Consider the following 23,566-nt stretch of genomic DNA (forward strand, 5'->3'; position numbering starts at 1 on the left):
GCAGATGAAAGCCGGGACCCGCCGCAATGGTGGGGATACCCCGACACGCCTTGAGAAGAGTCGCTGGTCGTGCGTGCGTGTGTCCCTCATGCCATACCATCGGGTTAGCGTTGTGTGTGCTGACCACATCGTATACCGTCTCATATCGGTATGATCAACGGATGGCAGGCAGGCCCCCAATCGATCGAAACACTAGCTTGGAACCTTGTGGGAAATTGGGTGATACTATCGGGTGTGGACATCTTTTGCGCCCATGACAGACATCCCGACCAGACTCACTCACTTACATCCTCTACCCAACGGTACGGTAAGTGCCAACCTTACTACTCGTCCTTGGCCACAACTCTCTTCACGCAGGAGCCAAAACGCGATACCGACCTGTCGTCCTCGGCAATCTCGTCTCATTTCCCGTCAAGACACGCCCGCATTCTGAAGACATGAGACCCAGCACGCCCCATCGTGAGATCTTAGCATTCCTCAGCCCCGCCGGCTTCCACATCCCACCCAGTCCATGAGCCGTTACCGGTTCCTCAATCCTCCATGGCCCAGTTGGCTAAGGCGTCCGACTGTTAATCGGGAGATCCCTGGTTCGAGCCCAGGTGGAGGAGTCACAACTGCAATGGACGGGTTCGCTTTTGCCTTTTTGGTTCGTGTTGGAGCTTGTGGGTTTTGGTCGGCGACGATGGCGTGAGTGAGACTGTGAGCGGTGGGGAGTGGAGGGGGGCACGGTTGGGTTTGATGGCATTCTCATATGTGGATGATTTTGAGTGGGGATAGAGTGTAAGAGAGAGTATGTTTGCCAGACGGTGATTGAAAGCCGGCGCATGCTTGCTTGGGTATTGAACAACTAATTATACAGGAAACGAGTAAAAAGTAAACGGACGACGAGGCTTCATGAAAGGACGTTCCACGGATGAGCCCTCTTCACCGACGACTGGAAGAACCAAATCGCTGTTCAAACTTGGCCAGTTCAGCAGCCGCACGGCCCGGCCTGTCTGTTCCCTGCCCCGTAACCCAGAATCTCTCCATGGGATCCGATGTGGACGAGGATCTATACGTGGTGTAGGGTGTTTGATAGGTCGGAGTGTCACGCGGCCGCCCACTGGTGTTTGCAGAACCGCTATAGGTTGACTGGGGGTAGCTGGGATGTGTTAGTTAAGGTTGGCGGCACGGCAAGGTGGGATGGGGAAGTCTGGTCTAGGTGGCCGGCGTACCTGTAAGTGGGACGCTGGTTGGAGCTTGAACCAGACATATTGACTCGAGTTACTTCTTGGAGGGGCGGGAAAGATCTTAAGGAGCTCTGGGATGGTGGAAAGTGCACGAGCTCTTGTTAGTTGCTGGAAGGGGGTCGGTGTTGGTTGTCGAGTGATGATGGAGGCCAGATCAGACCAGACCCGACCAACAACGACACCACAGTCCTAGATATATATACATGAGCTGAACGACTGGTACAGCTGGGATTGAAGTGGACTGCAATCGCATCACTCGTTGCAAGTCTAGTAGAAGAAGACATGTGGAATTGGAAGAAGACGCATCATCCCTTTGATGGAGCTTGCGTCCATGAACCACAGCACCAATGTGAGTGAGTGATTCACGCCCAGGGGGTACGAAGGCATCGACGGAAAATCCAGGATGAAAGAGGAATGGATTTAAAATGTTTAGGAACCGGAAAAAGTCGACATGGGAACGATAGGCGCTGGCGCGGGATGGAACGGGTACAGTCGAGATGAGAGCATAGAGGGTAAGGTATGTAGCTTCGCAGTCACTTGACCGTCAGACTAGTCATGAGAACATCGAATTAGGAATATGGAAGCTAGCAGGCTTCCCTTCAAGATGAATGGCATTCAAGATCCAGATGGGTATGATGCGGTGAGTGGAGTGAGAGGGGGGGAAAAAAAGGTATCTGGAAAAAGCGTAGGGGACCCTGGTGCGGACTGGCTGGAATGGCTTGAGCACGGGAGCGTGGGGAGCGTGGGGAGCTTAGGGAGCTTGGGGACAGCTTCTAGGATGGCCGAGTGGCTCGCCACTCGGCTGGATTTGAACCAGCTTCCTAAGAGACCTTAGGCGGCTCCTCCACGGTTGAAACAGACGCCCGCCCGTGGACGAGTGCGAGCGGGCGGGCTAGTGAGGGCGGGAGTTGGCGGGCGGGGGAGATTGGAAGTGGCGCGGTGAAGTGATATGGCAAAATTTCGCGACAAGTAGGAAACTTGACGACGGGGGGCGGGCGGGGGATGACGGATGGGCGGGAAAACCAGGTCAGAAGATGGACCAACGGGCGATGGAAGGGAAAATGGGGACGTGTGGATTGCTTAGATCCTGGGTGTATCCAACACCGGGTGGCCTCTGGCCAGTCGAGAATAGACTAGACACGAACGACTCGGTCAACGTCAGGGACTTGAGTGGACGACTGTTGACATCACGGCTTTGGTTGACGATACCTCTCTCGGCTGGGCGTAGATGTTTTGTAGGACAAATGATGAACGAATCTACCAACTCCCCGCCGCGCGAAGGGGGGGCGGAGCCGGAATACGGGAGCGTAGAATGAGTTTATCGAGTTAGCTCTTCCATGCCGGCTTGGCAAGCGTGAGGATGCCCTGTAAGTTGTCCGAGCGAGGGAAGACCGGGGAGGGTCTGTTGGACGTGGATGACATGACAGGCATATAGACTTCCGGCCGGTGCCGCGACGGCTGCCATTCGAGAACGCGGCATGAAAAGCCGAGTGTGGCTAAGGTTGAATGAGACTAACGATGAAGTAGAGAATAGCCGCAGAGGCCGCCGCCAGCAAGGTGTCTGTTCTTTGGAACCAATGCACGCCCAAGCAGGGGAGGGGAGGGATGAATGTGGCTGTTGCGGCGGTGCAGCATCGAGGGAGGCACTGCAAGGAAGATGTAGTAGCATTCGGTGAGTGTAGTTGAGGAAGAGAGACATGCCAACTCAGAGCTCACTCAGGGTTTGGGGGCCAATGCCGACAAGCGCCAGCTTCGTCATTGCTCTATGGAAAGTGACAACTGGTTCTCGGGAGAGTTAGTTGGGCAGTTAGGCCGCTATGCTCTCGTCTCATGATATAGATCGGAAGACGAAGTGGAAGAATGATAATACATGGATAGGTCGAAGTGGGAAAGACAGTCGGCAACCGGCTCACCAACTCAAGAGTTGTGAAATTACACTGCGCAACAGTTTCAAATTTCAACTGTTCAACATACATACATACAATGCTTTGGTGATCCGCAACCAATGTCATGTCCAGCAGGGGTGTTCACATCCATCTCTTACTGCCCACCCCCCCGACAGATCACCTAGACAGCCGCCTTTCACTCACCTCACCGTAGACCGAATTAAGTCACCCCGCTGAGGTTGGTTGACTGGGGGTTAGAAGCTTGAGACCGTCGCACGCGATTCCCGGCACGTCATTCTCCCGTAGCGTGGGCATGGGGGCGCTTAATGGCTCCCTCCCCTCCCCCTTCCCCCTCCCCCTTCCCCCTTCCACTGTGGCCGCTGCAAGCTCCGCCACTGCACCCATCCGACTCTGCCTAACAGGGCTGTTTTTCACTCCCCCCACTCACTCACACTCACACTCATGCTCACACGCACACTCGCTCATTCGCTCACTCATTCACTGGCTCACCCATCGTTCTCACTGTACGACAGCTACGACCCGAGTTTACTGCGGCTGGTTCATGCCGGAGCCCTCCTTACACGCACCGTTCCCCGTCCCCGTCCTGCGACTCCGGAATAATTGGGATGAAGTCATTCCCATCCGTCCAAGGACCGACGACTGCCCCCGGACGTCCATTGCAACAGCTGACGCCTATGAAGACGGGAGGATCGTTAGCACCCCCGACCTAGTCCAGTTGTGGGCGCTTACTGGGATCACTCCAAAAAGTGCCTCAAGCTGAACAATCTCAGACAAGGAGAAATCCCGGTGCCTAAATCAACAATCTCGGCTTGTTCGATATCCTCAAGCAAAGCAAGCCGCTGCTCGACCTAGAGCTCCGTCGCGGCCGTGGACATGCTCACCCATCGCCAACTCCCGGCTGGGTCTGTCATCTTGTAATGACCGAACACAGTTCCTCGTCCTGTGTGCCCTCTGCTGGTCTTGGAATCAAGAATCTCTCACACAGCCCTTCTCTTGTACGGCCTGGTATGATCAAAAATACGGCTGGGCCCCCTCCTAGGCACACACACACACACACACACACACACACAGCCCCGGCCTACTGGCACACAACCTCCGTTCTTCTACATCACATCTATTGGCTCCGCCAGACCACCTCGAAGACCTCCTCCAGGCTGCGAGTGTATTGCTGTGCTACCCGGCCTCCCACCCTGGCTGTCGAAGGGGGGGCCAGTCAGTCCCATCAGAATCCAACGCTCTTTTAGCCTTAGTTGTTTGTTTGACCCCTGCCCCGTTGCCGAACCCCGTCTCTCTGGCCATGGCACGCCGTCTCTCGCTCTCTCTCTCACCGGCGCCATGCACCATCCTTCAGCTCATTGATAGTCTGGTCATTCCCCTCACTTTTGACAACGAGAGTCCGCTTCGATCCTTCTCGTTGCCCATCATGTCCCTCGCCCCATCCTGAATTTCTTGTTCCAATCTCTTGTTTGTCGCTTGACCTGTAACAGCTCTCTCCATTTATATACCCCAGTGCCCTTCATATCCTCACTTGCACGCTCTACATCAACAAACGTGACAAGGCTGTGGCGGCCAGCCATCACTTTTTGACTTGCAATGTCGGCTTCACCTTCTAGCTCGCACGCCACCCAGACCGGGCGCCCGTCGCTATGGAACGAGTCTTCTGAGCGAAGATTGGCCAGGCTTTATGTCTACACAACATTGCCTCTCGAGAAAATCGTTAAGGTCGTCCACAGGTCGACTCCCGGCAACAAGGACTGCCCAGGGTACGTACGGCTGATCACCCGTCTCTACTCTTCTGCGCCGGGCGCAACTACGATTGCTGACAATACACGCGCAGAAAGGATTCTGCCAACAAGAAGCTCAACTCAATCCTAGACAAAGAGCCGCGATGGCTTCATCCGCGAACCCGAACCGACATGGACCGCCGTATAAGCGCCCTCGACAGCTCTCCCACGCGCCAGACGACACCTGAGAACGCCTATTCGCCGGGCTACCCCAGGTCCATCTCGTCCGACTCCCGATCGCATTTGAGCGTAAACCCGGACTTCAAGCACGAGAGCGGGAACAGCCCTACTGTCAATGACTTCCAACCTTTTGAACACTCTCGATCATCGTCCGCCGGCTGGGGTCCACCGACCGCCGGCCCGCTTCCGACCTTGTTGACGACCGACTTCGCGACTGTGCCGCCGCCCGAGATGGGAATCCGTCGTCAGACCACTACACTGACCCTGCAGGAGGTGCTGTCGCAGTACTCGACCGGGTTCATCCGTCAAGTCGACAAGTTGCTGAAGCGGTACACGATGCCGAGCAACACCATGAAAAACCAGTCCCCCATGGACGAGGACCGCCCCGGCACCGCCGACTCTAACCCGGCGTCGTGGATTTTCGAGTACAACGCGCCGCAGGGGAACTCGGAGATGGGAGCCAGACCGCTTCCCGGTGACTTTTTGAACCTGCATCACCATGTGACCAGGCAGGGTTTCTGCATCGAGGGGTTCCCCGAACACGACTCGCGATCCTGCTTCTGTCACCTGAAGAACGAGCTCACCCCCGAGTCGTGGGTGACCGACACGGGCCCGTCGCCGTATGCCCAGCACATCCTCCTCCACGGCGTGCCCCCCGACGGAAGACTGAACCAGCGCGATGCTTTCGGCAACACGATTCTCCACCTTCTCGCCGCCGGTGACGCCCGTCACGAACTCCTCTTCAGAGCCATCGAGTCCTCGCCTAACCCGTCGGCGACCAACAGCGCCGGCCAGACTTTTCTGCACGTCCTCAACGATACCTGGTTCGCGCACAAGGCTGTCTCTCTCTTCCAGCTCATCAAATACCTGCAGCGCTCCGAGTTCCTGTACGCTTGCGATGTCTACGGCCGCAACTTCTGCCACGTCCTGCACTCCAAGGAGCACAGCATCCTGGACCGAGACACGAAGAACGCCCTTCTTAAGCAGTTCGACGCCATGGAGTACTGCCGTCGCGACGCCTTTGGCAACATCCCCGAGTCCGCCCCGATCGGACTGCCTGTTCGCCGGGCGTACACTGCTGCTGTCGGCCAGGAGATGTCGCCAGCGCGGGGCTCTCGTACCTTGCGGCAGGTCTCGTCGCCGATCGAAGAACAGGCCGAGCTGCTGAAGCTTGTCAACGATGCGCACACACACGTGAGGATCCAAGATAAGCAGGGTCGGAACGGCCTCCACTGCCTGGCCGACGCCATCCTCAGCCAGGACTCCCTCTTCACCAGATTCCCACAGCACCTCCCCAACGCCAGCGGCAAGGAACAGCAACAACCGACTACGGCTGCGGCGACGGCGGCGGCTCCTGGTCGAAAGCGCAAGCACAACAAGCCCGCCCTTGGAGGATCGCTGTTCGACTCGTCCAAGGACCGGCTCACGATCCGCGAACGGATCGTCAGGGACCTCATCGAGCTCGGCGTGGACCCGAACCACTACGACAAGTACGGCAACACGGTGCTCATGGCCTTTGTCGCGCAGCTGCCCGAGGACGACGACTACAAGAAGCCCGTCCAGATCCTCGAATTCCTCATCGAGGCCGGCGCCGACGTCAACGCCCGCAACAGGAACGGCGAGACGGCGCTGCACATCGCCGTCCGGAGGGGCAAGAAGCTAGCCATGCGCACGCTGACCCAGCACGGGGCCAACGCGCACGCGCGCGACGTGGAGGGGCGGAGCGTGCTCCAGGTCGCTGACCGGATGGTCGTGTCGTCCAAGCAGAACATTCAGTACTCCCACTACGAAGCTTGTCATGCCTGGCTATCGGGACAGGTCAAGGCCGTGCAGTCTCCAACGGTACATCAAGAATGGGAACTGAGGTAGTTGTGAGGCATTGGGTGCAGGGGTCCCTGTATGTGCTTGTTGCTGGGGAAGTTGGGAGTTGGGAGTTGGGTTGGTTGGTACACACAAAAGTTGATTCTGCTCTTCTTTCAGCTATTTTGATGTCAACGGACAGTGGCCTGTGGCGTTGGGCACCTTGACTACAAGAGGGATTGTGATACGATATACGGATATGAGCGAAGGATATACGATGATTACTTATGGACGGAAGGGAACTTTGCGGATACCCGAGCCGAGTGAGGACTGTACAGGCTGCGCAGGCTCATTTGAATTTAATCATCAAGCACATTTGTCTTCCATGAGCTTCAACTAAGTGACGCAGTGAAGTCTCTCTCGTTTGTGAAGAAGCGAGGCTTCTTTGAGACCGTTGCCGAAGCATGTATAAATATATGTACGCATCAAGTAAATACAGAATGGTGAAAGTTGCTTGGAGTTCTGCAAGGCATCCCTCTGAATACTAGCTCGAGTGATCGCCACCACACAAACCCCACGCCTGTCAGCTTGTCAGGGATACTCATCTTTTATGGAATAAAGCGTCGTTGCTCCATTTCAAGCCAGAAACACTCAAGCGTTGGTGCTCGTGGTCTTGCCAACGCCGGCGTTGGCCTTGACCTTGGCGGGCACGTCGGCGACACCGATGTGGCCGATGAGCGAGGACTTGAAGCCGCCCAGCTTGGACAGCGCGGCGGAGCTGGTGAGGGTGTTGACGACGCCCGAGTCGCGGGAGCGGTTCCACTCGCAGATGTAGCCCAGGGACGAGACGCAGCGCGAGGCCTCGTCGACGGTGTTGACGATGTAGATGTTGCCGCCGTTGGTCAGGCTGGCCGGGGTGACCGGGGTGGTGACGGCGTCGAAGTAGTTGCCCTCGAGCAGGACCCAGGTGTTGCCGTCAATGTCGAAGGCGTGGCCGCCGACGTTCTGGAAGTAGTTGTTGACGCCGTGGAACAGGTTCTCGCTGCCGGCCGTGTTCTTGGTGCCCATGTGCGGCGAGCGGCCCGAGACGTCGTGCAGCCAGTTGCCGGAGAAGGTGTAGTAGTCCTTGGCCCCGATCAGGAGCGCCGTCCAGTAGTGTTTGCCGTTGCACCCGGCCGACCACTCGGACCGGCCGTCGAACTCGTTGTTGGAGATGGTCACCTTTCCGGCCGCGCCCCAGCCCGAGACGATGAACTGCCGCCCGATGAGCGAGATCTTGCAGTGGTCGATCCACACCCGGTCAGACCCGTCGAGCGTGATGGCATCGCCGCCCCAGACGTACTGCGGGTTCAGATTTGTGATATGGATATTTTGAAAAATTCTAAAAGAGCAAGAAAGCGTATTAGCTACCGTCTCCGCAGTTTTGAACTTGTAAGGGAGTTTAATGGTGCCCTTACACGTTGCTCTTCCCGCCGCGCACGCGGAAGCCCTTGCCGATAATGACGCCCTTGGACCCGACGCCGACGATGCTCTTGTTACTGTTGACGTCGATCGGGGTCTTGGCCGCGTTGTCGTACGTGCAGTCGACCCAGGTGCCGCTGGCCGCGTCGCAGGTGTCCTGGATCCAGGTCTGGCCCTTGGACGTGCCGCCGGGGCACTTGGTCGTGCGGTTGTCGCTGCAACAGCGGCCCTTGGTCGTTCCCTCGGTGTTGCGGAAGTCCCAGGTGCGGTCGATCATGATGGTTCGCGGCGTGCTGTCAGTAAGCCACTCCTTCAGCCTGCGTTGATGATGTTGTTGTTAGTTGAATCAACTTGACCCCATCCAAAACTTCTTCATTTCTATCTCTCTCTCTCTCTCTCCTCACACCCACTTACTGAGCAATGCTGGAAGGGTACTGAGGCGCGGCCGAGCCACCACCGGTAGTCCCGGCGGCAAAACCGAACGCCTTGCCCTGGACTTGGGCCGTGGCCGTGCTCGCAAGAGCGACAACCAGTGAGAAAAGAGAGGCCTTCATTTTGTTAGGCCAAGGAAAGAATGACGATGGTTGGATGGAAAAAGAAGTGACACGAAGAATAGGGAGGTTGAAAGTAGAATTGAGGTAGAAAGGGATACCCAAGGGTTATATCCTTGAGGGGAGACAATCTTAAACTAATAAGTCTAAACTGCTAATAGCCGTGTGTCCATGGCCACGATGGTGGGGCGACACGAGGAGGCCCTGCGAGAGTTTATCTGTATTTCCACCACATAGCACCGTCTTCACCGATGCAGCGGTCCCTCAATCTTGGAATCTTCCGTACGATGGGAATCTGATGCCCCCGCAAACCCTAGTGCGAACGCTCATTGGCAGTGGGTCCGGCAAGTGCTTCCTCATCCGGAACCCTGGAACTGGAGTAGCCCTGAAAGGGTAGAGTTGAGCGGAGACCTTCTCGGTCAGGGTTCTCAAGATGCTACACTGGACGGGCTTGTCAACTCCGCTTTCCGTCCACATACAGATCAGTGACAGGGATCCGGCCAAATGAAAGGAGCAGAAGCTGAAGGACGACTGGTTCACTAATCGTGCTCCGTCCCAACCTGGGTAAACACCTCGTTGTGTGCCCGTCATGGGTTCTAACTACTCGACAGAGCTGTAGGGTACCTACGGAAATCTGGGCCGAATGATAGAGATCAGGTGGGCCAAACGGCTTGGATCTTTCGCTAGTGCCGGAGTTTACGACGACCTCAAACTCCCTCAGCCAAATCAATCGTGTGGAGACTCATCCGAGGGGGGGGGCCTACTGATAAATACCATACTGTTTAAAGTTGTCCAAATGAACCGTCTATGGACGGCTTATTTTGTTTGACTCTCTGGAGAAACTCTCGCCTACCTCAAACATGGTGTATCGCTCACACCTGCCTTGTAGGGACGTGGATCAAGATGCCATCATGATCACAAGACACGAATGGGTAGCATGGGAGAGTTTGGCCAGTATACTCCAAGACTCAATCTCAGTATTGCTTTCCGCCAATCCTTAACCCCAAACTGTCTCTTCGCAACCGTTGTCGAGCGTCACTCGCCCAGATACGGGGGCGACCAAGGCTGCCATTTCCAAAAGAACAGTGGCGGCGTGCAGGCAGTTGAACTACGTCGAAAAGAGTATGCAACTCGTTGCAAATGACGTGGCACTGAGCACCACTCCTTTGCTTGCCAAAGTAGAAACCAAGCAACAGAGCTCTAAGTAATGCCCCCGGAACAAGTGAAAAAAAAATGAAAACAAGTCTGTGTCAAAAAACAGAACCAGTGTTCGCATACGTCGTGGAACAGCGCAAAACAGATTCGACAATGCCCCGACATCGAAGGCTTGTCAACGCTGGGAAACGTGCTCGATAGACTCAAGGGTCCTCGCTAGGAAACTCAAGAGACAATCAACCCACCCTGCAGTCACATTAGCATAATTGAAAGTACATGTGCACGATATATTAACTCTCAGTGACACGAGTATTCTCAATCACAACGAACCTTATTGCAATGCCAGCGCTGTTGCTAGAACGTGGCAAATCACGACCTCCCGCTACGCGAACGTCAGACAGCAACAAGCCCAAGAAACCTCTTGGCATGTAGCACGCAGCCTCCAGCAATGTCCTAAGAAAACTCTCAAAGAACACATCGAACTCAGCATACACTGTTCTCAACCTCTGATCTGGAAGTGAGACGGTGTTGATATCTGGATATCAATACGCGTACAGTTTGACGTTTTCGTCTTCGCTCTCCCGAATCTTCTTGTTGGTCTGAATCAGCCAGAACCTCATTGCCCAGGCGCACATGATGCTGGTGGCCGCGAACGCGATCATGCTCGAGAAGCCCATCATATACTTGGGCCCATCGGTGCTGGGCCAAAGATAAGCGCAGTAGATGTACGCTAGGTTGGCCGTCACGTTGACGAGAGAGTAGGCAACCGCTTTCTTCTCGGGAGTTTGTGACAAGGTGTTGCTAACCCAGCCCACTAATAGAACATTGGTTAGCCTACTTGTGACGGTTGAAAGAGGTAGCGTGACTTACGAATTACACTTCCTACACTGTATGCTCCCGTCGCATACAAGAACGTCGCTGCATACCTAACGGCATTGTTGGTGCTACCGCAGGTCATGGCGAAGCCCACGATGGCGAGAGATAGGCCGGCAGTAATGTGCCACGTTCTTTCGTTGAGCTTTCCGCTGGACCAGGCGAAGGGAATTCCCAAGAAACCAGAAACAAAATAGGGAGGAGCGGTGAGCAAAAGAGCCGTTGTAGATCGGAATCCCCTAAGACTTGTGTCAGCCCTTGGTCTGTCCCGTTCGATAGATCTACTCAACTCACATGGTACGAACGATTGTAGGAAAGAAGTTATTGAAAGAACACGCCGATATGTGTAGGTTCTGCATTAAACAGAAGAGCCAGGTCTTTGGATCCTTGCAGGCTTGCTTGAGACCATCCAAGGTAGAGCCGCGCTCTTGTTGGCCAACTGTGTCGCGACGAATGCGATCGACCGCAAGCTTTCGTTCGTCTTCGGTCAACCAGCGAGTAACAGAAGGATCATCGGGAAGGAGAAAAAAGCCGAAGATGGCAACCAGAGCGGTGACCGAACCTTCGATGATGAAGAGCCTGAGTTGATGTTAGCCAAGAGCCTGAGTGGTGGGGAGGGGTGTATGGACGAGGCTGTACCATTGCCAGCCGGCGATGCCCTTCACTTGATCCAAAGTGGAAAATGTGGCAGCCGCGATCAAACCAGAACAGCCGGTGCTGACGACTTGTCCGGTGTACAGTAGAGAGATTCGAGTCGCAAGCTCTTTTCGGGTGTAGAAGATCGACAACAGGTAGAGAGCGCCCGGGTAGAAAGGCTACATTCAGGTTTAGAAAAAAGCATCCTGAAGGATCGAATTCTTGCACTCACTGCTTCAACAAATCCAAGGAAAAAACGACAGGCAACCAAGCCGGAGTAGTTCGTGACTCCTGCTGTAGCAGCAGAGATGGCAGCCCAGCCGATCATGCAGGCTGACATATAGATTGAGGGTCTCGTACGAGTCAAGAACATGTTTGACGGCACTTCTTTTCATCAGCAAAATTCCATATGGACTCTTGTGACGATGACATACCTTGCATCAGTAGGTAGCCGACGAAAAGGATCGAAATGGCAGTGTTGTATTCGACTCCCTTGAGTCCCAGATCCTCCTCCAGGGTGTTGAGTCTAGCTTGTGGCAGGGCATTTCGGTCGAGCTGTTTCCTTGGTCAGGACAATCTGTGTAAAGTCGGAGAGCCGGAGAGACATCGTACGTAGTTCAGGAAGTACATCGCCCAAAGGATCGGCTACAGACACAAGCAACCGGGTTAGCACCAGAACGAGGGTCTCAATGGTGGAAGTTGTAGTTCTTGACCCGACTTACCATGATTCTGCGATCGAGTTTGCGGACCAGGGCGATCTCCACTGGGTCGGTTTTCTCTTCCGCGCCAGAGTAGTCGCCAGAGATGATGGCCTCTCCTTTGTCCGACTTTTCGCTGTGCTCGACCTCGAGTGGTCCTCCATGCTTGGAATCAGGTCCCGAGTTCGTTGTCATGATGGCAGAAATTGAATCAAAAGGAGGAGAAGAAGAGGGAGGGAGAGGGAAAGAGTCTAAGCTAGAAGCAAGCTGTGTACCATGGGAATGAAAGAACAACAGACGGCGAAACCGTCCGATTTATATACGATGTTTTCCAGTCAACCAGTCAACCCCGGGTTTGCGGAGATGGTTCAGACACATCCCCAGGAAATCCACGTTCCCCGCAACAGCTTATTCTACCATAACACTATTAGAGTCCAGCAAGCGGTCCACAGACCAGTCCGCGACGATCTGGAGGCCCCGGCGAACCGGAACTTGGCCCGTGCTATGCCGATACGCCGTTACGCCGCGCCGCACGGCCTTACTCCGTCCTTATCCCGCCCGTCGGTGACCCGTTACTGCGTTATTCCGTGACCCCGCGGCTTGGAAGCTGTCCGCGTTAGATCGGACGATGACCGGCAGGGTTTCGGTCCATGACAAGGAATAAAACCCACCGAGGGGAACGCGCCAGCGCATCGGATGGAGTAGCGATGACTGCTGCAACCTCGAACTTTTTGTCTGGTATAATATCACGCCACAGACGTTCCTTGTTGGTGACGAATTGACCCCCTCGATTGTCTGCATTCTCACTTCCTTTTTTCTCTCTTTTCTTGTAGACGTGAACCTGCCACCATGTCTGCCGCTACCGTCTTTGACTCGACGCTCTTCGGCAACATCTTTGGAACCGAAGAGGCGCGCCAGGCCTTTTCCGAGCGTTCGTACGTAGCCAACCTCATCAAGGCGGAATGTGCTCTTGCCGAGGCCGAAGAGGCCGAGGGAATTGTGCCCGCTGGTACTGCTGCCGTGTTGAGAGAGCACTGCGACGTCTCCAAGATTGATTGGCAGCTTCTTGCTGCGCGCACGGAGATCGTCGGCTACCCGGTTCTGCCCTTGGTCGAGCAGATGTCCAAGTGGGTGGCAGAAGAGACATGTAAGCAGACACATCTTCCACGGCTTTGGCATGTTGCAAGGAATACTGACAGGCAACCTTGAAAGCCGGTTACATCCACTGGGGTGCTACCACCCAAGACATCATGGACCTTGCGTCGGTTCTCCAGATGAAGACCGGTCTCGAAATCGTCGAGCGCCTCCTCCGCAAGGTCACCTCCACACTCGAAAAGATGTCCGCCGCCTACAGAGATGTTCCGATGGCCGGCAGAACGCACCTGCAACATGCGCTCCCCATCACTTTCGGATACAAGTGCGCCGTCTGGCTGGCCGGCTTCCGGAGGCACGTGAAGCGTCTCGAGCAGATCAAGGAGAGCTGCTTGCTGGTCCAGTTCGGCGGCGCGGCCGGTACCTTGGCCTCTCTGGGCACGTCCGACAGCGGCATTCGCGTCCGCAAGCGTCTCGCGTCCATTCTCGGCCTGCAAGATCCCGTCATCACGTGGCACGTGGCGCGCGATACGGTGGCCGAAATCATCAACTACCTTGCCCTTGTCGGTGGTAGCTTGGGAAAGATTGCGTTGGATTTGATCATCATGTCATCCAACGAGCTGAACGAGGTTTGTACTTGTTCGCTATATACTTGAACGTCGGTAGATGCTGACGTTTGTCTCCTCTTTCAAGGTTGCCGAGCCCTACGTGCCGCATCGCGGTGCCTCATCGACAATGCCGCAGAAGCGAAACCCGATCTCGAGTGAGGTTATCCTTGCGCAATCCAAGATCCTCCGCGCGCAAGCCGGTCTCGTTTTGGATGGCATGGTGTCGGACTTTGAGAGGGCGTCCGGGCCATGGCACCTCGAGTGGGCTGCCATCCCGACGGCTTTCATCTCTATTGTCGGCTCCCTGCATCAGGCAGAGTTCGCGCTGTCTGGTCTGCAGGTCAACAAGGACGTTATGATGACCAACTTAAAGTCGACGAAGGGTCTGATTGTCGCCGAGGCCGTTATGATGGACTTGGCAAGATACACTGGCCGCCAAGAAGCACACGAGATCGTTTATAAAGCGTGTGTTGAGGCCCACGAGAACGGCATCTCGTTACAGGAAGCCCTTGAGAAGTCGCCGCACGTCACAACCCACCTCGCATCAGCCGAGCTTTCCAAGCTCTGCGATCCCACGAGGTACCTTGGGTGCTGCCAGCTGATGATCGACGAGCTGCTTGGTCAGAAGACGGCAAACACTAATGGGTTGGCGAATGGCAACGGCTTAACCAACGGTAGCCATTGACCCCTTCTCTTGGAGGGTTGTTGAGCAGATAGACAGTGGTAGCGGAAACACAGATGCCAAACCGAGTTAATGATCAATCCGAGCCATGTCTTCACTGTGGATTTACGTTGTAAACCGCTCGCTCCATTATACAGGACCTCCGACTCACTCATACCACAGAATTCAACAACCTTTTATTCTCTGTTCGACTATTAGCATTGGCAACTATATGTTCAATTCGGGAATGAGTTGGTTTCCTATGCCTTGTCCTGTGTTGCAGAGCCAAAACAACAGCTATCTAACTGAAGAAGAAAGAAATCAGAATGAGAATTCCATAAGTACTGGCTCTTGTAGAAACCTAGACAAGAGTATTGTTGTGCTAGCAAAAAGTGTGTGTGCTGGCGGCCAATGTGTAGCAAAATGAGTAATTCCATACTCTCGATTGGACCATGAACCCAACATGAGATTCAGGGGTTAAGGAGAAAATGGAAAATTGTCGAAGCAGAGTCCATACATAGTCTTATGTGTAATTCGAATGCCGTGCGACATAGAGATCTCGGTTAACGCGTCTGTAAGCACCATTTCCATTTTTTGGACAAACGATTGACGAACAGTGAGCTCCCCTTCATTTCATCGTTACAACCGCCCGTTCTAATCCGTAAACATTCACTTTGTGGCTGCACAGATGGCTGATCAGTTGAGGCAATAATTGGCAACGAAGTCTGCAACGGCTCGTCTCGCTCTTTGATGGACTTCAAGCAGGGAGGGGTTTGGCAGGGAAAAGCGCCACACCGAAACCGAAACCGCTCACCGAAGCCAGTGGCCCATGCAGCTAACCGATTTATGCAATGAGACCACTGAAACGACTTCTTTCTCAGTGGTTGTTGGATTCTGGTCGGACTTGACGATCTTCTCCCCCCCACACCATTTCATCGCCATTCCATATCCGTTGTGCATGCGCCTTCCGGTGCGCTCAAGGCTAAACGAACTCCAGAAAGTGTCACATTACAGATAAATCAGAATGTCGATGGCATTGAGAATATGAATGGACCGAGAAATCCGTCGGGGGCGCACTCTGGGCAAGTTTGGTGAGACACAGCCCTTGTTGCGTACCTAGATTAACTTGATACCAAGGAGCCAGCCACTAACAACACCTTCTCAAGCGATCGTTGCCGTCGGTAAGCAATCAATGTGTGGGCTGGAGAATGGCAGCCCGAATTATTCTGCATATTCCAGTTCATGGACTTACTAGAACATACTCAGACGGAAGATCAGATGTTATGGCGATGGCGAAAAGGTATTAGTTATTGCGATCGCGAATCGCCGAGCGTATCCTGTTCCGAGTCCTTCGTAACTACGGTACTAACCACCAACTATGCTTTAGTGCACCCCGTGTGCCACGGGAGGCGCGGCTTGCATTGTGTCAACGAAATTAAAGCGCAATAGAAAGAGAAAAAGGTGAGCTGTCGCCGATGGCCGGCTTGTAACCCAACCCAAGATGCTCTCAGCTAACGCGTCTCCAGCTACTATCAAAACGAAGGTGTCGATGACAGCGGTAATGGTTCTGCTCCCTCCAAGACACCTGAGCCTGCCATTAGTGCGGTTACGCAGGCCTCAAAACCTCACGATCAAGGACTGTTGCAGCAACAACATGTCGTCACGGGACAGTCGCCGTTGAACCTCTTTCCTGTCAACAGTACAGACAGACCAGCAACGACCACATGGCTGCGTCAAACAGACGTTTCATCGGCTTCCAGAGCGAGGCAGGGACCAGAGCCTGTGGTTGGGCACATGGGCAGACTGGTGTCCAACGACGACCAGGTTGCCATGTTTGCAGGTTCATCGACGGGCGTCCACTTCATCAGCCAGGCCGAGCAACAGCTGCAGATGCTGCGGATACATACCGACACGTTCCCGAGCAGCGTATACAATCTCTACCTGCACAACATTTGGGGCGTCCCTCCCAAAGACTCCGAGTCGCAGGTGGTTGCTGCGATGATCTCCCAGCTTCCTCTCAACGCGGCGGGTATCCTCGAAGCAACCATTGACCGCTGGACACCACTCTACCCGGTTGTGCACAAACACTCTACCCTCGAGGCTTTCCGTCGGTTAAGCGAAGACCCCGAGCACGGTGACCCCAGCACGTTGCACCAGGTTCTTGGTCTACTTGCGTTGGGAACCCTCGGGCTCCCGGGTTCTTGCGTCGAGAGCCACCAGCACTTCTTGTGCCTTTCCGAGACGTACTACGCAATGGCTTCCGCCTTGACGAACATTCTTCATGAGAGGCCGTCTCTGCCAACGCTCCAAGGGCTCGAGATTTCTCAGATCTACCTGCAGTTATCGTCACGTTACTCGGTCGCTTCTCAGCTTGGCGGGATGGCTACCAGAATGGCACAAAACCTCGGGCTTCACCGCCACTCTCAACGGTTCAAATTCGATCCTCTAGAGACTGAACTGCGGCGTCGCGTGTGGTGGTGCCAATACTCGCTCGATACGTGGGTCGCCCCCATGTTCCAACTCGTCCCTGTCCTGACGACAAACCTGACATGCCTCACAGGTTTTCCAGCGCCTATCACGGCATGCCCAGACTCATCCGAGACCAGGACGTGGACACCGACCTCCCGTCACGGGTCGATCACGACCAAGTGTCTCGCGAGAGCGTGGCTTTCCCCTTGCCCGGGGAACGGTCCCAAGTCGACACGGCATTGTGCCTGTTCAAACTAGCCGTCATCGTCGGAGAGGCCCTGGAAAAGCTGTACTCGACAACCCGGCGGCGTGGTGGCGTAACCAAGGTCAACCAACTGCAAGCCGAACTGACCATGTGGGAGCGAATGCTACCCATGCACAAGGCAGCCGACCCCGAAGACGACGGTGCAGACCTGGCCCCTGTCGCAGCGATAGATACGTTCGAGGTGACGTTCCTCCGCGCTGCCTTCTACAACGCCACGGTCCATGTGCACCGGCCAGCCCTCGCCTTCACGACGGCCGACCCGCAGTTCAACGTCTCCCTGCTCGCATGCGGCCGCGCCTCGGCCGAGCTGATCCGACTTTCCGCCACCAGCGTGTCCGATTCGAAAAACGACGACGGGCCGAATCGGGGGATCGACGCCGTCATCATTGCCCACCTCTACCCGAACGGGCTACACATGCTGTGGCAGGCCGGCCTGACGCTGTTGTTCGCGAGGTGGAAAGGCCAGCCGATCGCAGGCGACGAGGAGGACGAAGACCTGGTCAGGAGCTGCGCCGAAACACTGCGGCACTTGAGAGCTGGCGACGCGAGCGGGTATGTCGCCCAGTGTGCTGACGTCCTCGACATGCTCCGGGAGAAAACCTTTTCTGCCAGAGAGGCCCAGCAGCCGCCGGCGCTCGATCAATTGCAGTGGAACGTCTGGGATTGGCCCATGGCGTCAGCGTTGGAGCTTGCAAACACCCTGGACGCCATGCCGATGGATCTCCAGTTTGACACGGGATTGGGTCTCTACGATCCAGGGGTTGCTGCTCAGCAGAAGACGACGACGGTCAATGACGAGAGACGAGCGTAACCTCAAGTGTGGAACTCATCTCTGTTTTCGACCCACATAAATATGAATGCTGTGTCTTGTTGCCTGGCTGATTTTCTATGATGATGTGAGCTTTGAACATTGCTGCAGTCTATGTATGGGCTCACAGTAAAGTTTGATAGCGTTAGAACGGGTGTAGAGGTTTCTGAGAAGCATGCCCAAGTAAGTAAGGGGCTTGTCGTCGAAATAACAGCAACATGTGAGTGCACTCGGGGCCCTGTCGACCCACGCGGGTGAATTGTCTTGTGACCTGTAGCCTTAAAAAGATCTGGGACCTGGATCGTGGGCCAACAGTGCTCCAGAAGGGTCACCGTTGATGGCGATCGGATGGATGCACAGGGGGTGAGGGGTGATTGACAGGCACAGCACCCGACTGCGATTAGTTTGCAGTTGCATGAATGCTGAAAAGTGTTTTCAACCATAAGCAAAGAGTTATGCCTAGCTTGAAGCGATGAATTAAATCGGTCGGACTTATTAAAAAAAAGCCTGAGATCATATCACAAGCATGGGAAGAGGAACCGAAAAGATTTGAGAAAGTTTTAGGCCATAAATTCGTACCAGGCTTGACCTGATGTGCTGTCTAGCTCGCTCATCTAGTATCTATCTCTTTCTATGTCCTCCCAATAAGGGAATTCTAAAAAAGGGAATCCAAACTCCAAAATCCAAGAAAAATCTTCGGCGGTGGGGGGAATAGAGCGCCAAAATGGCGCTATGCAGCAATCAACTCCTATTTTTGAATGTCCTGGATGGACGACGTGCGTAATGCGTCACGTCGGCAAGATGTGAAGAGGCTGTTCCAATGCCCTCAGGATGGAGGAATGCTTCAAGGTATACCCGCTGGGTTCTTTTTTGAATGTGTCCCAAGCAGTGTCATGTGCCGATCGAGAGTGCCCCGCGAGGCAAATGTCGAGGACTCATCATTTACTCCTTGTGGAGGGAGCCGGTGACGTAGTTCTCGTCGAGACCGTCGATGGTGGCAATGTCCTCGGGGGAGAGCTCAAAGTCGAAGGACTCGAAGTTGGACTTGATGCGGTGGGCGGTGAGGGACTTGGGGAGGACGATGTTGCCGCGGGCGGCGTTCCAGTTCAGGAGGATCTGGGCAGGGGTCTTGCCGTACTTGGCGGCGATCTTGCCGACGGTGGCATCCTCGAGCTTGTTGCCGCGGGCGAGGGGGGAGTAGGCCTCGATGGCGATGCCGTGCTTGCGGCAGGTGTCGACGAGGTCCTGGCGCTGGCAGAAGGGGTGGACTTCGATCTGGTTGACGGCGGGGACGACCGAGGTCTCCTGCATCAGCTCCTCGAGGTGCTGGGAGCTGAAGTTGGAGACACCGATGGAGCGGACCTTGCCGAGGCGCTGGGCGGTCTCGAGGGCTCTCCAGGAGGCGATGCGCTTCTCCTTGTCGTCGGAGGGGGAGTGGATGAGGTAGAGGTCGAAGTAGTCGAGCTGGAACTTCTCGAGCGAGTCGCAGAGGGCCTTGAAGGTGGCCTCGTAGCCGTGGTCGGCGTCCCAGAGCTTGGTGGTGACGAAGACCTCGGATCTCGGGGTGCCGGTCTTCTGGAACCACTGCTTCAGGGCGCGGCCGCAGGCCTCCTCGTTGGCGTATCTGGCGGCCGAGTCGATGTGGCGGTAGCCGGCGTCAAGCGCGGCCATGACGGCGTCCTCGGTCTCCTGGCCGTTGGGCGCCTTGTAGACGCCGAGGGCGATCTGGGGGATTTCGTTGCCATCGTTGAGTCTGACGGTCAGACGGGGAGAGTCGCAGGGAGAGGCGTATCCGGAGTCCTGGCGGGTAGGCATAACCTTCTCCATGCCAATCTCAGGCTGACGGGAAGCGATCTGGGCGGCCATTGTGAATGTGTGGTGTTTGTGTGTGTGTGTGTGTATAAGAAAATGTGTGTGGTAGATGGAAGGGAGTTGTTGTTGGTTTATTGGGTATCAAGAGTTGAGGTTGTGATTGTTGGTTTGGAAAAGGCCGTTTGAAGTGATTGAAGTGTGAGTGATGCTTCCAAAAAGTGAGAGCAGATGTTGTCGACTTATTCGTTTCCTTTTATCCTTTTCGACGTCTCTCTGTATCTCGCCCTATTGCCTATTTCGGACCGATGGCGTCGACTCCCTCTCTCACTCTTTCTCTCTCACACACACTCTCTCTCACCATCCCTTGTCGCCAGCCGCGGACCCGCCGTGATGAATTTCCCGTATGTACTGGGTTGATGCCACTCCCTCCACCTCCACCTTCGTCTTGGATGGGGGATCCGTTCTCCAACATGCTGTTGCCCCATAACGATTTTTTAGAGGGTCGGTACATCGACGGTGTTGAGTCGGTCCCTCTCGACGTAGTGTACTGTGTAAAGGCGAAGTCGTTTTTCGAGTCGGTGCCGGCGGTTCCCAGTCGGTGTCCGTCCGTTGTCTCAACGGTGCCAGGTTGATGCCCCGTTATCTCTGGGCCTTTGACCCGCTGATTCTGGATACAATGACGTAGAAGTTCTCCGCCGGTGCTGGGCCGTTGCTCCGCCGGGAGATGGGTCCGATGACGTGCCGGGTCTCCGCCGACGCTGGGCCGATGGGCGACGTCCGAGTCAGGGTTTCTGTATCTGTACGGGAATGCAGTGGCTGCTGGCTTGTTACAGTACACTCGCCTATCAGGTTTGCCTGGGGGGCAGGCCTCAGTCCCCACCGCCGAATACCGACCTTGGCTGCTAAACTCGACTCATGTAGCAAGTACACGGGCGGCATAAGCGACGTATCAGACGGATTGTCCGGTCTTGGACCTCGTTGTGGTCCTTGTATGAGGCTGAATTTCAGGGACCCGGGTTTTGGCGTGTTGGGAACACACTTGAGCCTCACTGGAAAACAGAAATTTCACACGGGTGTGGCAAATACCGATCTCACGTTAGCGCAAATCTTACAATCTACATGAGAAAAATTACAAGCAAGACCACCAATAAGAGGACTGAAAAATGGACAATGAAAAGGCAAAAAAAGAGAAAAGAAAATGAACAAGGGACCAAAAAAAAAAAAAAAAAGCTGGATACTGGTGCAAAGCCAAGCCTCAAGGGACTTGGACTTCGGTCAATTATTCCCGAAGGATACGGATGGATGCATTAGGCGCCCGTTTTTTCAGCCGCGGTGGAAAAGACGCGAGGCGTACGAGAGATGCAGCATCGGCATCGGCATCGAATACGGCTGAGGGAGGGGGGAGAGGGGATTTGGGGGGGGGGGGGGGGGGGGGGGAGGGATGAAAGAAACCCATTTTTCCACGGAGACGTCGAAATAATCGGGCACATCCCACTACAACTCACGTCTAGCACGGTTGCCTGGGTAAGGTAATTGTGAAAATGAAAAGCCGCACTAAGCGACAGACGCAATGTGCCCCAAAGTGACGTCAAGGAACCCGACAGCATCACGGCCGAGGTGGGCCAGGTCCAAAACGTGGATGCTGCTCGAGGCCCCATCAGAGTATGGATATGAAGCCCGAGAAGTTCCCGCAATTGTACCCGTTTGCGTGTGTTGGTGGTGTTGAGTGCGCAGTTTTACCTGGTGAAGGTGGTACGTACGACGTACGTGCGAATGTAACGAACAGACAGACAGACAGACAGACAGACAGATAGACAGACAAACCTGGCATGTGGATACAAAGAGCTGCGGAATGCGAGTCGCGAATTCGCCATTCCTCGTGTACATCGTACATACATGGGCAAGGAAGGTATCCGTACACCTATCTCGCATTGCTCGAGATCCCCAATGTCTTCGAAAAGTTGTTCTAGCGCAACCCGCTGCTTGGGCCTTTTGGGAAAGGGCTTCATCCCTGCAACACATCTATGATTGGCCCAGTTCCTTGCGAAACTCAGGAACGTGGTTTCAGACTCTCCCCTGATGTCATTGGAGGGTCCGCCGTGTACGTCGTAGGGCGGAATGGGAGGCTGACGGGGGGGGGGGGGAAGGGGGGGGGGCGCACAGGTTGGGACTCTTGGGAGGCAGATGGAGACATGCTGGCTGGCATACAGCCTGCAGGACCCCTATCGGGAGGGTTCGGAAGGGCCCGCTCTTCCTTCAGCCTGGGCAGACATTGCTGAGACTGATAATGTCAATGGGGATGGATGGATGGATGGATGGGTTGCCTCCGACTGCTACAAAAGTTGCGGGCTCCTTGTCCTGGTCGGCGGAAGTCCGTGTGCGTGCCCAGTCTTGACATGACGGTATCAGATCAGATTGTCTCCTTCGGCGGAGCTGCCCATGCCAACTCATCTCGGGCGAAGGATGAACAGTGAGGATAGACAGATAGCGTTGCAGGTGCAACTCTGCGAAACAGAGAGAGAGAGAGACAGAGAGAGAGACCCTGAGACCCTGGGATAAGACGGCAAGACCCAACGATCAACGGTACAATCAAACTCTGAGAAAGATTTTCACATGTGCGCCAAGCGGACAGACAGGCCCCTGGCTGCCCAGCAAGTTGGAAGCGCCTACGACACTACAGGCAGTAGATCGGCAAGGAAATATCCGGATTGCTCTCTGCTCCAAGTATGTACATACAAGCAGTAGAGGCACCGAGGAGAGGCAAGGCAAAAGACAGGTCGCCGCGCCCCAAAAAGCCCTTCCACAATCCCTGCCCGGGAAGATCGAGAAATGTCGATGAACGTCGATGCCGACCAACCTCCCATCCCATCCCCCCCCCCCCCCTATCTAACCTGCACGCACACCCACCCCTGAGACAAGGCCCTATCAGCGACCCACGTGAGGCTCCAGTTTATCTTTTATCTCAACCAAGGTAACGACCACTTTTCCTTCCCAGCCTGGCGTGATTGTGGACTATATACGCCCTTTCTCACTGGACCAAACAACTCGTAATGTGGACTGCGCTAGGAGACGAGACGTAGGGTCCCCCGTCTCACGGACGGTGAGAGTCGAGAGAGAGACAAACGGTCGATAGGGATACAGAGAGAGAAGAGAGAGACAGAGGTGATCATTGGGTGGAGACATCAATCTGCAGGGTGAAAAATGTCGCTCGTCTCTCTTCGCCAGCTCGGCGGCGGCGGCGCGCGGCGCATGAAGCAGGCAGGACGGGAAAACCCCAATAAGCACTCGCTATCATTGGCGGTGAGCTGACCTCCCTCACCGGTGAATGGGGTCGTGCTCCACCGCGTCGGCATAGCATTGATAATGGATTTCGTTCGTCTTGGAGGCCTTCTTGGTTTGCTATGACGGGCCGCCTTTCATTGGACGGTGATCCTGAATTTCAAAACCTTTTTGTTGGATGCCGAACCCTGGCTGTCTGGCTGGCTGGCTGGCGTGAGGCTGCCGTGCGCTATCAAACCTGGTTTCATGAGGGATTTGACGTCCATATCCCTCCGTACTATGCATCTAGCCCAGAGAG

At 55.1% G+C, this 23,566-nt stretch overlaps 7 protein-coding genes across 7 annotated transcripts; 3 read left to right on the forward strand and 4 right to left on the reverse strand.

The window, feature by feature from the left end:
- Positions 1–924: 924 nt before the first annotated feature.
- On the reverse strand, positions 925–1,620 carry CDEST_07559 (uncharacterized protein; the record flags this gene model as incomplete). The annotated part of the gene is made up of 2 exons (XM_062923718.1): positions 1,215–1,620; positions 925–1,141 (listed from the first exon to the last, which is right to left on the reverse strand). Exons 1-2 carry the CDS (start codon positions 1,250–1,252, stop codon positions 925–927), a joined length of 255 nt encoding a protein of 84 aa, XP_062779769.1. The 5' UTR covers positions 1,253–1,620.
- A 2,850-nt stretch (positions 1,621–4,470) lies between these two features.
- On the forward strand, positions 4,471–7,275 carry CDEST_07560 (Putative ankyrin repeat-containing domain superfamily). The gene is made up of 2 exons (XM_062923719.1): positions 4,471–4,899; positions 4,974–7,275. The coding sequence occupies exons 1-2, from the start codon at positions 4,730–4,732 to the stop codon at positions 6,967–6,969; spliced, it is 2,166 nt and encodes a 721-aa protein (XP_062779770.1). The 5' UTR covers positions 4,471–4,729; the 3' UTR covers positions 6,970–7,275.
- Positions 7,276–7,326: 51 nt separating this feature from the next.
- On the reverse strand, positions 7,327–8,972 carry CDEST_07561 (Putative pectate lyase, pectin lyase/virulence factor). The gene is made up of 3 exons (XM_062923720.1): positions 8,776–8,972; positions 8,358–8,678; positions 7,327–8,281 (listed from the first exon to the last, which is right to left on the reverse strand). The coding sequence occupies exons 1-3, from the start codon at positions 8,913–8,915 to the stop codon at positions 7,552–7,554; spliced, it is 1,191 nt and encodes a 396-aa protein (XP_062779771.1). The 5' UTR covers positions 8,916–8,972; the 3' UTR covers positions 7,327–7,551.
- A 1,637-nt stretch (positions 8,973–10,609) lies between these two features.
- On the reverse strand, positions 10,610–12,469 carry CDEST_07562 (Putative major facilitator superfamily, MFS transporter superfamily; the record flags this gene model as incomplete). The annotated part of the gene is made up of 8 exons (XM_062923721.1): positions 10,610–10,881; positions 10,938–11,179; positions 11,235–11,519; positions 11,580–11,755; positions 11,809–11,960; positions 12,011–12,131; positions 12,189–12,221; positions 12,299–12,469. The coding sequence occupies 8 exons, from the start codon at positions 12,467–12,469 to the stop codon at positions 10,610–10,612; spliced, it is 1,452 nt and encodes a 483-aa protein (XP_062779772.1).
- A 654-nt stretch (positions 12,470–13,123) lies between these two features.
- Positions 13,124–14,659, forward strand: CDEST_07563 (Putative fumarate lyase family, L-Aspartase, adenylosuccinate lyase; the record flags this gene model as incomplete). Its single annotated transcript, XM_062923722.1, has 3 exons — positions 13,124–13,421; positions 13,487–13,995; positions 14,060–14,659. 3 exons carry the CDS (start codon positions 13,124–13,126, stop codon positions 14,657–14,659), a joined length of 1,407 nt encoding a protein of 468 aa, XP_062779773.1.
- A 907-nt stretch (positions 14,660–15,566) lies between these two features.
- CDEST_07564 (uncharacterized protein) lies at positions 15,567–18,395 on the forward strand. The gene is made up of 6 exons (XM_062923723.1): positions 15,567–15,726; positions 15,802–15,816; positions 15,902–15,935; positions 16,023–16,096; positions 16,162–17,133; positions 17,196–18,395. The coding sequence occupies exons 1-6, from the start codon at positions 15,680–15,682 to the stop codon at positions 18,178–18,180; spliced, it is 2,127 nt and encodes a 708-aa protein (XP_062779774.1). The 5' UTR covers positions 15,567–15,679; the 3' UTR covers positions 18,181–18,395.
- Positions 18,396–18,740: 345 nt separating this feature from the next.
- CDEST_07565 (Putative aldo/keto reductase, aldo-keto reductase, NADP-dependent oxidoreductase) lies at positions 18,741–20,192 on the reverse strand. The gene has a single exon (XM_062923724.1). It carries the CDS (start codon positions 20,041–20,043, stop codon positions 19,120–19,122), a length of 924 nt encoding a protein of 307 aa, XP_062779775.1. The 5' UTR covers positions 20,044–20,192; the 3' UTR covers positions 18,741–19,119.
- Positions 20,193–23,566: the final 3,374 nt, after the last annotated feature.

Source organism: Colletotrichum destructivum, chromosome 4, assembly GCF_034447905.1.
Source record: "Colletotrichum destructivum chromosome 4, complete sequence".
Lineage (NCBI taxonomy): Eukaryota > Fungi > Ascomycota > Sordariomycetes > Glomerellales > Glomerellaceae > Colletotrichum > Colletotrichum destructivum.